Here is a 16334-nt window from a genome sequence, read left to right as displayed (position 1 = left end):
TCCCCCTGGTCCTCCATTTTTTGACTCACACTGAATACGAAATTGAGTTTCCCAATGAATGGTAGAGCTTCTGTGTAGTTTAAATGAGGAACAAGAACATGACTAACAATCTTAGACCCAAGAAGGTTGATTTCATCTTTCCCAGCCAGTTCTGGCCATTGATGTATCAAAATTTACTGAAGGCTCTTTCAGAGCAGAAGTTAAGCTTCTCATCCTCAAATCATGTGTAGTCCCACTCTTTGGAAAAGTTTGTTACTTAGTCAGCATCCTGTTCAGGAACCTGGGAGGAGGCAGACCCAGCCAGGAAGGATTACTGCCTTAGGGTCCCCTGGGGGCTCAGCTGCTCTGCTGACGTAGAGCCAGCCATGGGACCCTGTGGCACTGTCAGACACATTTCTGGAGCACTATGGTCTAGTTTGGCAGAATGTAGCCCAGATCAGGAAAGCAGGCAAATGTCTCTGAAGGCATATTTGAGATGCCTTATGAAGGCATGGAAGATAAAAGTGATGATGCACTCCCAAGAGCTGGAGTCTGCCAACACAGGCACATTATGAAAGCCCACAAACTTGCTTTGCTCAGAGATTTTCTCAAGTCATTTTTATACCTCACCAGAGAGAGAGTAGTTATTTGAACAAGAAAACATTGTAAAGCCTATGTCAGCTAAAAAATGAAAAAGATAAAAAAACCCATGCTTTAATGCCAAAGCAAGATGTTTAGCCAGCTGATGCCTGCATTTTCCTTCACATTCACCTCGTGCAATCTTGCAGGAAAACCTCTGAAAGAAACAACTCAGAAGTTCAGCTGTGCAAATGCAGCACAGTTAAACAGGGCCCCTGAACACTGAAGGAACTTCTCTCCCTCTTGGACAGCATGTTACTCCAGTTCTCTGCATCTCACCTAACCCCCATCTTTGCAAGACATCATCTTTTCCTCCCATAATCTTTTTCCAATCATTGTCTTTTTTTGCCTTCCACTGGCTCTTCTTGCTTCATTTTTATCTCATTTTACAGGATAATAAAGAATAAGGCTGGGAGAGATCTCAACAAGATCAGCTGAAAGATCAGTTTCACAGAAACTGTTTCCTCACAAATATGTATCTAACTCTCCAAAAACAGGACAGGTCTCAGAGTCTCCCTAGGCAACCTATCCTATAGCATGGCTCTTTTTTTCTACTTTTTTTTTTTTTTGTATGTTGGGTAAGTTAAATCTTCCTTGCTCTAATTTAAATCCTTAACTACTTCTCCTACACACTATGGACACGAGCAGATTACTCATAGTCTCCTTGCAACAGCCTGTTATGCATTTCAAGACTTAGACCATGTTTTCCCTTTTTTTTTTAACTTTCCTGATTAATCATATTCTCTAGATCACTCTTGTAGGAATTGTCCTAGTTTGGTCAAATCTCCTTCAAATACAATGGTCAGAACTGGCACTTGAGATGGAAACAGTGTTAGCATCAGCTGACATGGAAGGACTACACCACTTCACCTGGAATGGTTTTCTGTACACGTCAGTCAGTGCCCCTTAACTTTCACAGCTCTCCAAGATAACCACTAGCAAGTCAAAGTCTGCTAGCCCATCTTCTCTCTAACGTAGGGCAAACCTCATTAGGATTTTCATAAGTAAAACCTCACAGTTAAAATGATGTGATGTCTGCTAAGGCACATGCCATCACATTCCCTCCTTTGGTTGCATCCATGCCCATAAACCCATCTGCAGCCATCTGCACCTTTTCAGGTGGTGGGCAATTTGGGCAGGATTTACTAGTGCATTGCCCAGTAAAACCAGGTGCTATGTTTCATCAGTTCCTGAAGCACTCCTGTGGCACACAGATGAGCTGCCACGACTGAAGGTGATGTCCCATGTTCCTCAGAGCTGAGGAGCAGCTCTCTGGCTGTACAGCTGCAGACACACCACCACATGCATCCCCTTCCACCACCTCTTTACCTTCCTTCACCATCTGTAATGGTGCTCAAAAACTCCAATGTCTTTATCCTGAAGGACCTTTACAATCCGCCCACACTTTTTGATGATACTGGGAACCTGGCTTCTACCCTGATGCCGCTAGTGATGTACACCTTAATTGCTGTGACTCCAAATCCCCCTTTGTGTTTTGTCCCATTTTCCCTCTCACACCCCAGGAGCTTTATGTAAACCTCAAGGTTGTTCCTCCTCTGCCTCTACTACACAATCCACACTGACAAAATGAATGCTATGCCCAGGCTCTATTTACTGCACTACATGTAATGGTCTTTTTGGTACCTGTGGTCCCATTTCTCTGTCACCCTCATGAATTTAGAATTCATCCTGCTGTTTTGACTGTGCATTGCCTAGCAAAACAGGATTCCCACTCCTGCAGTGATATGTCTGGAGGCTGGTATTATAACAATGTTTTTCATAAGGCAGACGCTCTAACGAAGGCACCAAGCACCCTTAATCTTTAGGCAGCTCTCCCTGATGAGATGCCAGACATCCTAGTCATGCCAATTAGAAGGCAGCCAAATTAGAGCCAGGTATCATTCCATAAGAGATGGTATCCAAATGTCCCTTTAATAGTAGGGAACAAAAGCTCTTTATCATAATCCTGAAGATTTTATATGTATCTGTATGGGCCAACTTAGGACAGCAGAGTAGTATCACCTACAGAGGATTAAGAACTGATCTGCTGCTGGGAGAGGCTTTCTTGTATCTTTAACCAATTATATTCTGCCCTTGTTCCTCTGAGTCTTTGCTGCAGAAAGCCAGCCAGCCAGACAAGGCAAGGGAAGTGCCTTATCTTCAGAAAAAAACCCCATCAGATGCAACCCACACAGGATTGGCTACCTCATCCATCAGACAGAATCACTGTAAGGGGCAGAAGAGGCATATTCACTATTTATTATCTTTCCCATCGCCCAGAGGTCCTTTATATTCTCCCACCTCCAATTAGATATGGTTTCTTGGCAGAATATGTGCACCATTGTTCCAGCCAGAAGGATGAAAGGTGGTGAAGTAATCCGGGAGATAGTATGGTTAAGAGAGCTGGCAGTTTAAGGTGACCTAAGACTGTCCTATGAAGCTCTTAGTACCCTAAGGGACACAAAAAAACAAAAAGCTTTCTCAGGAAGTGACTGTTCTCAAGGGAAGTGCTGCCCACACATCTTTCTGGTTTCATGACTGTCTTATCACCTTGAACAAGCTCTGTCTTATCTAGTCATGGGATAGTCCATGTGCTTTTATGGTTCACCACATGGTAAAGCACAGCATTTAAGAAACTGGGTAGCCAGAGCAGAACCAAAAGTACTCAAAAAGACAATTTTAATTCCTGTTTCTGCTGCATGTCACATGCACAGCAGCTTGCACGGAAACTCCCAGCTGGTAAATGCCAGTCTTAGGGAAATAACAATGAAGTACAAAATGCAAGCAGTGGCATCCTCCATCCGAAGCTGAGTCAGTTTTGACACACCACAGCCACTACAAATGTCCTGTGTTCCATTTCTCCTTTGTTGAAGCAGGGCTGAGCCTCCTCCTACCATGTTGCACTTGAGAGATTTTCAGAATAAAACTAAAATCTAAATAATATTCTTCATTTCATATTACAACATGTTATTTTAAACAATGTGCTATTCAACTCATTCCTTAGTAACTTCATAAGCTAATAAAGGATATTGCTGGCAGCAATTTGTCTCTCATTCATTCACAGCTTTAACCTCATGATTGCATCTTTCCCTGGTTTCCTTGGAGTTGGCTTGGCCTCAGGCTTTTTCGAAAGAGAGGAGCCCCTTCTTTCCCTTGGGATAAGCCACCAACAGTGGAAAGATCCAGGTCAGAACTTGTCAAGCCAGTCTGTGCATAATGTCACCATGTATTAAAGCCAGCAATTAATGTAGGCTCCTGAGATCTTATGCTGCCACTTGAAACCACACCCAGAGGCTGCTGAAGCCTTGCCGTCATGTCTTCCCCACAGCCAGCGAACATACACAGGACAGTCACAAGGTCAGCGGTTCTGCATTCTTCACCACTTCCACAGCTCCCAGAACAACCACTAAGGATAGCTCTGAAGCCAAGTGAACCACAGCCACCTTCTCAATTCCCTCCTGCAGATCAGAATCCCCCAGGCTCTCCTCCACTGAGTCTGAAAGCATCAGGGCTGGCTGCCTCAGTGGTCCTCTAGAGGGGGGAAACTCCCCTGCTGCAACCCCATTTAATGCAGGTATCTGTTTCCCTTAGTATCTTACTAAAACAAATTTCTTTTTTTTTCCTCAGACTAAAAGGTTATCATGCTACTGGTGGGAATTTCTTCTGCCTAAGTATTGTGGAAATTAATGTGTATACATCTCTCTGATATTTGGATATTATCCTGTAATGTGTTTCAGACTGGTTGTATGAACAGTAAGATGAAGATAATACATTAATCTTAATGTATGAAAGGAACTATGATTGACTTGTTATTGTGCATGGATTTATACACACACACAGAAAGTGAAAGAAAAATACATATCTATTTCTGTCTATTGACAGACAAATATACTTCCTGTATTCAAATGTACCTCTCTGTGTGTACTGCTGATATGGATAAACACAGTAAAGACATATTTTTAACCATTACCCTGAGATTTAGGGATTAACTGTCTTTTTAGAGATGGCCTCAGATTTCTTTAAATCTGTGACCTGTTTTCTATACATCTAAAAGCCTTTTTGTGCACAAAAATTTTAGCAGAGGCTCTTTATGACATATAAGTCTCATATTTGGAAAAGAACATCTTACGCCTTCAAGAACTGCAAAGAGTGGTTTTTCTTGCTATACATGTGTGCAGGTGAAAGGTCAGAGCCAGAATTTCAAGTCTTTTGAAAGTCAAACCACTTACAGCAAGCAAAGCTAGCTTGTGGATTCCTTGAGTGTTTTAAAAGCAAACATACTCAAAACTAATCCAAACAACTTTACACAGGGAGATAACACACTCTGTATGTAAGTGTCATTATTTTATAACACTGCTTATGCATGCATATTTAATTCCACACTGTTGTATCTTTGCTCATTTATAAAACACCACTTATTTTAATAAGAGTTTCACAAATGCATAAAGCATTTAGAATATCCTGGCCTCTATATTTCCCTTTGTTCATTAATGCACTACATGCATTCATGTCAGTATACACACCCAATTCCTTAATTTCAGACAAAGGTATTCTAAAGATTTGCTTAAGTATTTCTGACAATTCTTTCTTCCCCATGCTGCTCTGAGAGGTATTTGACTATTTGACTTTTGATTGGATCTATACCACTGATGCCAGAAGAATCTTTTTTTACACAAGAAACTGCTGTTTGCATCAAAGTCTATTTCACTGCTGGTAAACAGCCGTGTTGCAAAATAACCTGACACAACTTAGAAAGCAACTTCTTTCAGGAAAAAAAAAAGAAAAAGACAGCTTGTTTTTCAGCTGTAGCCAGTTCAGCATTAAAGCAATGTCTTTTTGATGTAGAGAAAAACAGTTCTCTTGTTATTCCAGAGCCTGTATTTGCCAGACAGTACACACCAATTTCATTCACCATAAAATCCATCATTCTTCCCTGAGCTTTTGCTCTGTTCAGAGGATGCCTCCCCACTATAGCTCCTCAGTCACTGATTTTTTTTATCCTAATATGCAGATTCAGACAAGCATTGCTTATGGTTTCACTGTTGTAATAACCCGTTAGCATATGGTAATTGTTTCTGCCCTTTACAGGATTTATAGCAAAGTGTATCAACTCCAAACAACACAGCTTAACCTTTTAAATCTTACAAAGACTTGTGCCTTTAGCTCCAGAAACTTTAAAATTACTCCTCCTGGGGTGACTAATTCCACACAGACATTAAAGAGCTTCCTTGCAGCCTGACAGAGGTAAAGCAATCCCTCACTAGTTCCCCAGAAAGCTCTGGAGAGCAGGAGTGCTGCTTTCACCTGGCATGGTAAGCCAGCATCCCATTAGGTCTCCTGTTCCTTTGGTACCAAGACTGCTGAAAAGCTAAAATGTGAACTGGATGAATCACATTGCTCCTGCTGACCTCCATGACACAGCAAATTGACTTTTTTTAAATGTGTGTACATGAGAAGGGAACTACATCCCCTTGTATCACAATTTCACAGCTTGTCTTCTTGTTCAGCACATAGATTTCCTAATATGTGGTGGGAAGAAACTCCCTGACAGCATAAATTGTCTCCTGATGGTGACCACAGCTCTTTGAAAAGCCTGATGAACTCAAGGGCTAGGAGAGGGCTGTCTGGGTGTAAGGAAAAAAAAGAAGTGAGTGTCCAGGCCAGAGATGCCTGATTAGACACGTGATCCATGAGGGGCTGTGTTGATTTTGTCAAATTTCTCCTGTTTGCAGTTGCAAAGACATGGTCCTGACTCAGTGAGCTGAGGGAAACTTTTCAGAGAGCTTAAAATTATGTTTGGACAGGGCTATTGCCCTGCTAAGTCCTCATTGCATCCCACGACTCTCCTGTGCCTCACAGAGGGCCTCATTTGTGGGGTCACTATGCAATTTTTCCCAATAAAGCTAGTGTGGTTCCAGGGCACTCAGAGGAGGTGGGCACACCTCATTCACCCATGACTTCAGATGGCCAGGTCAGGCTGATGTGACAACTTAGCACTGGGAGGTGCTTGGTCAGGTGTCTGAAGAAGGCAGTAGATAAGGAAGAAAATTAATTGCCATCACAGACCAATCTGAACTATCATTTTAAACAACCTCAGGCTATAAAGATTTGGTGTAATACTCTCAGGTGGAGGGGAACAGAGCAGGACTTCTTAACACTGTTTCAAATTTCAGGTGCATGCATCTCTATCAGGGAGACCAAGGCACAACTATCACCCACAGATCCTATTTTGTAGAGGGTGGTCCTGCATCTCAGGATCTCAAGCACAGTCTCCTTCATCCTAGGGCTGAAGAGCCACAGGAGAAGCCTGGAGGAGAAATGTGCTCCCTGGCTTCATTTCTTCCCCTTCTTCCTTTTCCAGTACTCATTGTCTTTCACTGCAGGAAGGCATTCCAGTCCATTTGCAGGCACTCTGGCACTGAGCAAGAGGGATGTGATAAAGCACTGCGTGAGGGAGCACTGGTACTCCCACTACTCTCTTCCATACCCTGCCACAACAACCCTGCTAGAGGAGGTCTTCTCCTCTCTTGTCCCAGTATGACCCTCCCCAAAATCTCAGTCCATCAGAGATGTGGGCATCACTACAAATAATCAACTACTCAGGGCAGCAGAGGGGAAAATGCCTTCAATGGGAGTGTTGGGATTATATACATATTTTTTATATATCTCCTGTCTTGCCTGCAGGGTGTGGGGAGGCTCTAGCTGGATGGCTGTGGGGACCTCATCCAGCTGTGGATCTTAATGAATTTATTTCCTTTATGATGTCAGAGAGAGCAGGAAACTGAACGTGGTCAAAGTCCTTCAAAAATGTCTGTGATGCTGCAGCAGGGGACAACTGGAATCAGATGTCACTCGGCATCAGCAAGTTGCCTCTGGGGCCAGAAAGAGACTTTTGTCACCCTAGAGGACGTGGCCTCCTATACCCTGAGATCTTCTTCTGTCTTGGTGTTTCCCTACTCCAAAGCTCAGAGACTGACCCCAATCAGAGAAGAGCAATGAGACTGGGGGAAACTCTGCAATGGCAGAGAGATACCCTATTATTTGCATGGCCAGCATCTTCTTGCATTCTTAACATCAAACCCATGCCCAGATAGGTCCAGAACAGGGAAGATTTTTCTTCTACATATCAGAACACCTAGAGTTTTATTTTTTCCCCTCTTGGCTGTTCTCTGAAGTGATGAGCAGAAGTCTGCTGCTAGAACTGATTGTGCTTCACCTAACTTGTTTACTGTCATTGCAAAGACCCCAGACAGTGGTGTCACTTCCAGTCTTTTCTGTTCTCTGCCTGTAGTCCACAGTACATTAGTCCCAAGAGGTCTGATTTTTTTTTCATCTCTGACCCGATTATATAATACAGACAACAGAGTGAAATATAACTATCTGCAGTAGACTTGATCCTTTGGTCTCTCCTGGCTTTGAACTCCAGGAAGCTGCAGGGTTGTTAATTTTTGTTTTAAACTAGGAAAGTGTAATGATAAAGATAGATAAATGAATAAGAAAAGCTCACAGGAGGCAATAAATAAATGGTGTGTTAACCATGGCAGGCAGTGACAGGGCCTCATTGTATTTCTGCCTCAGTGCTCTGGTGAAAAAGAAGGTCTAGAGGTCTGAGTCACTCATCCCACACAGGGCACTATACTTAATATGTGCTCTTGGATTTTGAATTGCCATGCAGCAGCTCTAAATGGGGACACTTAGTGTCATGTTATTTCTGTTTTCCAATACGTGCTACATGTATTTTATTTTTTGAGTGTCACTTTGAACATCCTTTAAACAATACCCCAAAATTCAAAAATCAGAGGTAAAAATATCTTATTCTGCCTGCTGTTTCTTCCCTGCTGTCTTTGTGATAATCTTTTCAGCAAGGGAAAATAAGGGAGCAACATCACTGAAGGCAGAGCCATCAGCTCGTGCTCACCAGGCAGATACAACAGTGCTGCACCTTGCTCTCTCACAGGTAAGGCTGCTCTTTGCAAGCGAAGGTAACTTTATAAAGTTTTGGGAGTCTTACCAGGCACTTTCCAAGCAGTTGACTGTTTCTCCAAGTCTCTGTCTTCATTGCTGGATTCAGGAGAGTGAATAGCTTTGTCCTGTTTCTCCTTGCTTGCAGTGGTGTTTGGAATGGTTATACTTTGCAACACTGGCTTTTTAGGCAGTGGAGGTTTGCTGCTAAGCTGTTCAGAGGACTTTGCTTTGAGTTTGATCTTTTCATTTAAAGAATCACCAGTATTTGTATTGGCTGTTTTTCTGATCTCTGCCTTATCACCTCTTAGAAAGGAAGTCAGTCCCTCATCTTCTAAATTAAATTCTGCACTGTATCTTTTAATCCCTTTTGATTCTGGTGGTGAGTTGTCTTCATATTTCAAGGACAGTGAGGTGGATCTAAGTTTCACTTGAAAAGGATTTTTATCTTTACAACCTGGCTGATTCTGAGATACCACTGAAGAATTGCTTGACATTGGTACTGCATCAACAGCTGGGGAAACATAACTGGCCAAAATTTCTGTACGTTGTCCTGTCTTCTCAGAGTAGGACTCTGGCAGCAAAGTCTCCTTTTTGTTGCTACTTTTTTCCTCATCCAATTCTGATCCTTTCTGGAAGTCATCTTGCCACTTCTCATTTCTTGAGGTGACCTTTGCTTTGGACAGGAAGAATCCAGTATTTAATGGGCTTTCCAATTCTGATCTTTCTGGAAAATGCAGGCTTCTGGTGCTTGGCCTCTCCCATGCAGAGGAAACAGAAAACTTTTTGAAGGCATTGAGTTCGTTGACCGCCTTTTCAGCTTTCTTCCTCAACTGTTCCTCCTTGTGGACCGGTGACTGACTGTTCTCCTTATCAGAAGCAGCTGCCTCCTGTGCAGTCTTTATTTTCTCTAGAGAGCATAAAGTAGATGATCCCATCTGCATTGAGGAAGCAGGATGTGAAACATGGAATGAGTCTGTGGGCTGGGACGAACCCATGAAAAGCTCCTTGCTGGACTCTGACAATAGAGTAAACTCTTTGTCTGCCCCTTTATTGCCAGGCATTTCCACAGGTACCTGATCCTCCTTCAGTTTATTTTCTTCTGACCTTCCCAAGAAAACAGTACTATTCTCATTAACTGAAATATTTTCCTGAGAAGGTAATTTATTTAATGAAAACACAGTAGGAAGCTCCTTATTTTCTTGATTTACAATATTGATTGACACATCCCCAGACAACAGATCCAGTGTTTCTGAGAAATGTTCTTGCTTTTGTACTTCTCTGTCTAAACAGGAATAGGAAGAAGTTGCAGGGTCTTTGCCTTCTGACAGCAGTGAGGACTCAGACTCCTCACGTGTCATTTCCAGTGTTGGTTGGCAGTCCTCTGGCGTATTCTCTGGTAGCAGGGTTTCCTGTCCAACAGCAGACTCGGAAGCAGGCTGAGTCATCACTGGTCTCAAAGCAGGGGGGACATCCTCAGGCATTCTGGGCTTTGGCCAGGAAGCCACGTTCTGCATTGCAGCTGCACTGCATGGCAGTTCTTGATTGCTGGGTTTGAATACAGCGTCATCCTCTTCTTCTTCCTCTGGGGTACAGCTCAAATCAGTCAGAGATTCAGACTGGGTCCTCTGTAAAAAAGAAATTCAGAAAGCCCCATCACCATGTACAACTTCACTTTTTTTCTTATTCATCCTTACATTTACAGCCGAGATCTTAGAGATGGAGGCAATACTTGCCTCCAGTGCTGAGCCTGCAGTTTTCTTAACCTACAGACTGGATGCTTTTTTAACTAAGCAGATCCTAGAATAATGCATTTAACCAATATGAAAGCAAAGTGTGACATTTCCTTCTGCACAGCTAGTGCTTTCATGCCTTAGTAGAAGCGAAGTCCATCAGAACAATGGCCATTGGACTGTCCTTGGCAATTGATTGTCCAGAGCATACTGCCTTGTAAGGTGTGCAGCCAGAGTTGGGCAAGAAAATACTAAAAATTGTATGATCAAAACATGTGAACACTCTCCATGGGAATACAGAAGGGCTCAGTCAGCTGGCAGTTTATAGGCAGTCTGGACAAAGAAATTGTATTTTAGTAACAATGTTAGAATGGAAGAGAAGGATTGATCGGTGAATTATTGTTTTATGTGTTTTTCTAAATAACTGGCCTCATCATTGTTCTGCTCACAGCAGTGCTCTACTGAGCTGAAAGGTCACTCACAGATTTGGAGAAATACAGAATATCAGCTAGTAATATTTTGAGGCAGAGGGAATAATATTTCTAGTAATAAGCAAGCCAATTAATGGTTTTACTATATTTAAAACATTGAAAAAGCCCACGAACAATGAAGTAAAAATACCAGTAAAAGCTGAAAACATTAGTGCTGAAAGAGAGGAAGGAAGGAAGGAAGGAAAGAAAAAAAGAAAGAAAAAAAACCCAAGCTATGCTCTTCATAAAATATGAAAAAGGATCAGATAAATGGTTTTTAGAAGGATGGTTTAGAAATTTTTTATTTTCTTTTTTTAACACTATACACTTTTTAACACTTTCATTTTTATTGGGGGTTTGTTTGTTTTTTTCTGTTAAGACTTACTTTACATCTCTGTAGGGCATGTAAAGGATTTACAGGTTTTGGGGCAGGGAGAGGTCTGAATTTAGAACAGTCTTAATGTACAGAATTTGTCTCCAATTAATAGGCCAAAACATGCTCTTTCTGTGCTTTTTGAAAATAAAAGACCAGTTATATTTTGGAAGTTAAAACAGCTTCTCCATGAGCAGTCTCCCAAAGACTCAAGATTTTACAGGATATTGCAGGTTAGGAAAAGTACACAAATTTATCATAACAATTAAAAAAATCTTTAGAGTAAGAAATGCAGCAGTCAGTCCAACTTCTGCATCACAAACAGGACACTAGATTGTATTGCACAGTGAATTTAAGAAGAAATTGTTACGTAAACCACTGCATCAAAACAGCAGCAGGTAAAATCCTAATATTTCATCTGTTCCTAGTGTCTACTTCAGATATTTGTCAGATAACAGCTATTAAAACCCAATGAAATGTCCATGCAGCAAACTGACTATCATATCTGATTTTAAAGTACAAAGTCCAGTAAGAACTTTCTGGGTTTGTGTCAAAAGGGACACTGCTTATTTTCACACGTACCTGAGAAAATTTTCTCATTCTACTGGATCTCTGGTTCCGGGGTTTTATTAAAAGCTTATGTTTAGCAGCAGAATTATCCAAGAAAGCAGAAAGCTCAGGTGGAGTGTCAAAATTGGCTGTAGGGGAGATGGTACTGTCAGATGTCCGGGGAGACCCAGTTTTGGTACTTCCATGCCTAGTGAACAGCTGACCATCTGTAGAGTGAGATCTAGAAGAACCCAGTGTAATCTGAAAAAAAAAAAAAATCCCCAAATGGAGAATCAGACAAAGAAACAAAGATACAAAAATAACAGTTCTACAAATAAGTAGACATATTTATTACCATTTTAATTTTTCCTCTTTTTCTTCTTTGACATTTCTTTAAAATATGTTGCATTTCCTAATGTTGCATGTAATGTACTGGTGTTAGCAATTCTGCATTTTTAGCTGCTTGAGTACTGTGATACACTGTCCAGCGGGAAGAAGCAAATCCCATGTAACTGGAAGATCTAAAGCACACAAGTACATGGCCAGAATGTTTCATAAGACAGATTTATGAAGAGTACTCAGTTACAGAACCTAAAGGGCCATTTTCTTTTCTGGGTGTGTCCTCCAGCATCTTTGTCTAGCCTCCTACCCAGTTATTTTAGTTATTAAAGTGCTGAGCATCTTTAGTTTCCTATATGTCAACAAGTCCCTTCCAATTCTACAGTACCCTCCCAAAGACAAAAGAATTAAGAATTAGTGGCATTGACACTTCAGCTCATACTTTTACATCATGTATTTATATCTGCATTTACTGGAAATGTAAAGTTTCATTAGTAGACTAGTCTGGGGAAGGAAGTGATGGATAATTCCTACTAGCGGCCAATAACCAGAAACAGCTCCTTAATGTTGGAAGGGGTGTCATACTTGCACAAAGCTGGAATTCAGCTTGCCTGTGAGCTTCACAAAAAAGTGCTCTAGATCCAGGGATGATACAAAAAGAACACTGGAAAATTTATTTTAAAATGCTCTATAAAGGGTTTCTCTTTTCTTTCAGATTCAGTTTTGCAAATAAGCAAAATGGTATTTCCAAACTATCTGTCACAGCATTAACGTGACCTCCGACAGCTCATGACAACACTCCCTTTGTAAGCTTGAAATTCTGGTTCATTTCTTTGGAGGAGATTTCCTCCTTTGTCATGCTTTCTTCTGTGGGCATTCTTCTTTCTTCTTCTTCTTTCTTTTTTTCCTGGACATGGTATTTTACTAAGGAGGTTGGACAGGAGAAGGGCAGGGCATGTTCATTTTATTTTGGGAGGGGAAAAGCATCAGCATTTTCTGCAAGTAGAATTCTGCAATATGCACTGCAGCCCAAAGATACTCTGTAGTGTAGTGAAAGCTTTCTACAGCTTTCTCAATGGCCAGGGGAAAACTCCCATTGATTTTAGAAGAGGCTGGATCCACACCTTCTAACCATACTTTCTACTTAAGAAAAAGAAGATAGCTCAGACATGCTGAATAATGGATGCTCTCATTAATTTTAACCCTACAATATCTGCAGTCTAGTAGTCAAACATGACTAATGTACAAGAAATGATAGGTGCCTCCATTATACATTAGTACCTAACAGTGAATGCATTGACATTTCAGTTCCATGATAAAGACACAGCACATGTTGTCTTTCAAAGCACGTCATTATTTGCCTGCCTTTTTTCTGGCTCCTGCTTTTCTTAGAGAACTTTGAATGTCTTCTCCTTGGCAGTGCTCAGGGTGGGCCATTACACTGGAAAATCCAAAATCTGGTTTCTTACTTAAGTTTCAGTAGCCTTAGTGAATGCCAGCTCTGAGCCAGCTGCCGAAGTTGTTTGTTCCACCAGTGTTCCACCGCTTTGACAAAGCCTACCGGAGAGGGAAAGAGCTGGCAGACCCCTTTCTCCAAATCTCATGGCTCAGTCATCCTTCAGCTGGGTGGTGGTGTGGGGCCAGGAGGAAACCCCATCCCCAAGGCCCAGACAGGAAAGTTGTGATTCCTTTCTTTAACCCAGAAAAGCTGTCAAGACACAACAAGATGTCCCTGCTGCCCAAAACCTCTGGACTGGGTTATGCAAAATTCCTCAGCCCTGTGAACTGGTCTCCTCTCACTTCTAGAAGCAGGGCTAATTTCTCCAAAATGCCAGGTAGTAGACCCTGTGGTTCAGAGGAAAGCCTTCAGATGGAGATGCATTCTGGCTGCACTCTCACACTGGCATGGGATGAAGAAACTCTGAGCTAAATGATAGGGCATGTGGAAAAAGCTAAGCAACTGTGTAGTCAGCGCCACGACTCGGGAGTCAGCAAGTGAGTCAGAAAGTAATGGAACAACAGGGAGACATAAATCCTCTTTTAGCAAACGTGCATCTGGACTGGGCACAATTACAGTGAGCCCATAATAGCTTCCAAGAAATTCTTCCTTCATGAGTTCTGTTGGTTTTATTTTAAAGATATTAATATTGCACTGCATATAAGCAGTTTTTTCAAACAGCTTCATGTGGAAACTAAGAAGTAAGGCCAGAAATCTTTGCTGAGGCCTAATGCAGCTGGTCCTGAAATACATTTTGCATAATTACCAAGAAATGGTCAGCTCAGGACTAGTTTCTCTATTTCATTTCTGCAATTTCCCTCCACCCCTCCTCTTCTTCCTAGAAAATGTTCTTCCCTCTACCCCTTGTGTTGTTTCCACCATGACTCCAGCTGTGGACAGCTAAAAGGGACTCTTCAGAGCTTTTCAAAACAGCCCTTTAATCAGCCAGAACGGCTGGCTGCTGATTGAAGAAAGCCATCCATGTGCCTATACTTGAGCTCTGAAAAACATCACTTCAGCAAAATTCACAGCCAGAATCCGACTGCAGGCTGAACTCAGACTCCTAAGCAGCAATGTCAGCCACTATCATCAGGCAAACACTTTCTGTGTCAGTGTGAGGTAACTTCTTACTTAAAGCAGGGTCTGGGCAGATTTCAGAGGATCTGCTTGTTCCCATCTCTTCAATAAGCTTTCTCCCTTACCCTATGCATGTACCTCAAGCAGCCTTTACTGCAATTTCCCATCTTTGAAAAAACAGACACTGCTTCAGTGTCTAAATCTGGTTGGTTGTGCTTGGAGATTAAATCATGTCTATAAAGTTAGCTAAAGGATATGAGCTTTCCTAGAGGCATTAATTATTATCAATGGGAGATTACGGTGCATCAGAATTATGTTGATAAATAATCATAGTTTTTTATGTTAGACAGACAGACATTAAAATGCAGGCAATTACATGCATACAAAGTTGTTTTTTACATCAGACAGGCAACAAAATAATATTTTTTATATTTCTTTTTAAAACTACTATGGGTAATTACTTCTCCCTTAATACATTTGGCAGAAGTTACCTGTTCTTCTTCTTCACTGCCTGTTCCAGCTAAACTCATAGAGCTAAGGTGCTTGTGAGAGTCAGAGAACTGTGGGATGGAATGAGGAAGAGATTCAGTAAAAGATGACAAACAAGGTGGATATAATCACAGAAACCATCTACACAAAGTGCACAAGGGTACTGACAATGTAAGTTGTTTTTCTCTATAGTCTTAAGGATTAGCAAGGACACTGCAAACATGAAGTGTAAGACATGCAGATAAAGAATGAAATAATGTCTAACAAAACTATAATTTTAAAAAAATCAGATTATTTTATGTTTCTTTTTCCAGTGAAAAACCTAGAAGAACATTAGAGTGTTCTCTTATCAACACACTCAAAGGGGAATACAGATTTTTCAGCCTTATTTTTTCTTAATGCCTGGGAGCTCCTTTTAGTCTCTATAGAAAACACAGCATTCCCATGCATGCACACAATCACATACTCTTCTTCCTAGTTCTGCATTTTCTGGTGTGATATTTCTGTTTTAACAGGAGCACAGATTCTAAGTAGCTGTTTACAGAGAGACAGAGTGTTTTCCCAATTTGAGTAAGGTACTTCTGAATCGCTCAGAGGTAAAATAGGGATATGTAAAACCAAATACTTTATTCTGCCATCCACATATAGGTAAAACAAGTCATTAAACATTCATTTTTGTCAACACTGGAACTACTCACTCTTGTTCTTACGCCTGAGCTTAGGCTTTCGTGGAACAAAGACATTTCTGGAGGGCTCCTGGGCAATCCATCATCTTCAGAACTGGTCCCAGCATCCTCTGTTCGCTTTGCATGAAGTCCAAATGGAGGCGGAGGTCCCAGTTTCATGGTAGGCTGGAGCTTCATCTTCAGCATGGCATAAAATACATTAGCTTATAATAGTGATGGAGGTCTCCCCAGGACACTTTTTTAGCTGAGATCAACGAGTTACCATTATTTTATCTTCTCACAACTAAATGATCCAGGGCACAGGACATCTGACTCTACACATTCTCTTAAGGAGCCAAATAAACTACCCATTTTTCAGCTATCATTTATGTAGAACCAAGACAGGATACTGCTGTCTAATTAACAAATGCAACATTTGATGTAAACTGCAGACAGATATTACTTACTCATCAAATGTTCAACCACAAATGCTGTCTAAGAAAACCTGAAGCCTGGAAAGACATTCCACCTCTTGCATTTGAAAAGAAAAATTAAGTTGTG

General features: G+C 41.4%; 1 protein-coding gene across 6 annotated transcripts in view; it reads right to left on the bottom strand.

The window, feature by feature from the left end:
* The window catches only part of CRACDL (CRACD like), a 66508-nt gene that overhangs the window by 7931 nt on the left and 42243 nt on the right, over window positions 1-16334 (bottom strand). For 5 of the 6 annotated variants that reach the window (XM_088052224.1, XM_088052221.1, XM_088052220.1 and 2 more), the window contains 4 exons: window positions 15807-15971; window positions 15111-15179; window positions 11739-11966; window positions 8630-10208 (listed from right to left, as the gene is read on the bottom strand). In XM_088052224.1, the coding sequence (XP_087908350.1) occupies window positions 8630-10208; window positions 11739-11966; window positions 15111-15179; window positions 15807-15971 (2041 nt within the window). The remainder of the gene's footprint in view (window positions 1-8629; window positions 10209-11738; window positions 11967-15110; window positions 15180-15806; window positions 15972-16334) is intronic. The other variant, XM_088052223.1, reaches the window with a different exon arrangement.

The sequence above is a fragment of the Pseudopodoces humilis genome, chromosome 2 (genome assembly GCF_049639895.1).
Source record: "Pseudopodoces humilis isolate 2021_Gansu_Grassland_sample_001 chromosome 2, ASM4963989v1, whole genome shotgun sequence".
Classification (NCBI taxonomy): Eukaryota; Metazoa; Chordata; class Aves; order Passeriformes; family Paridae; genus Pseudopodoces; species Pseudopodoces humilis.
The sequence above is the reverse complement of the archived record's forward strand: the minus strand, read 5'-3'. Positions and strand labels throughout refer to the sequence as shown.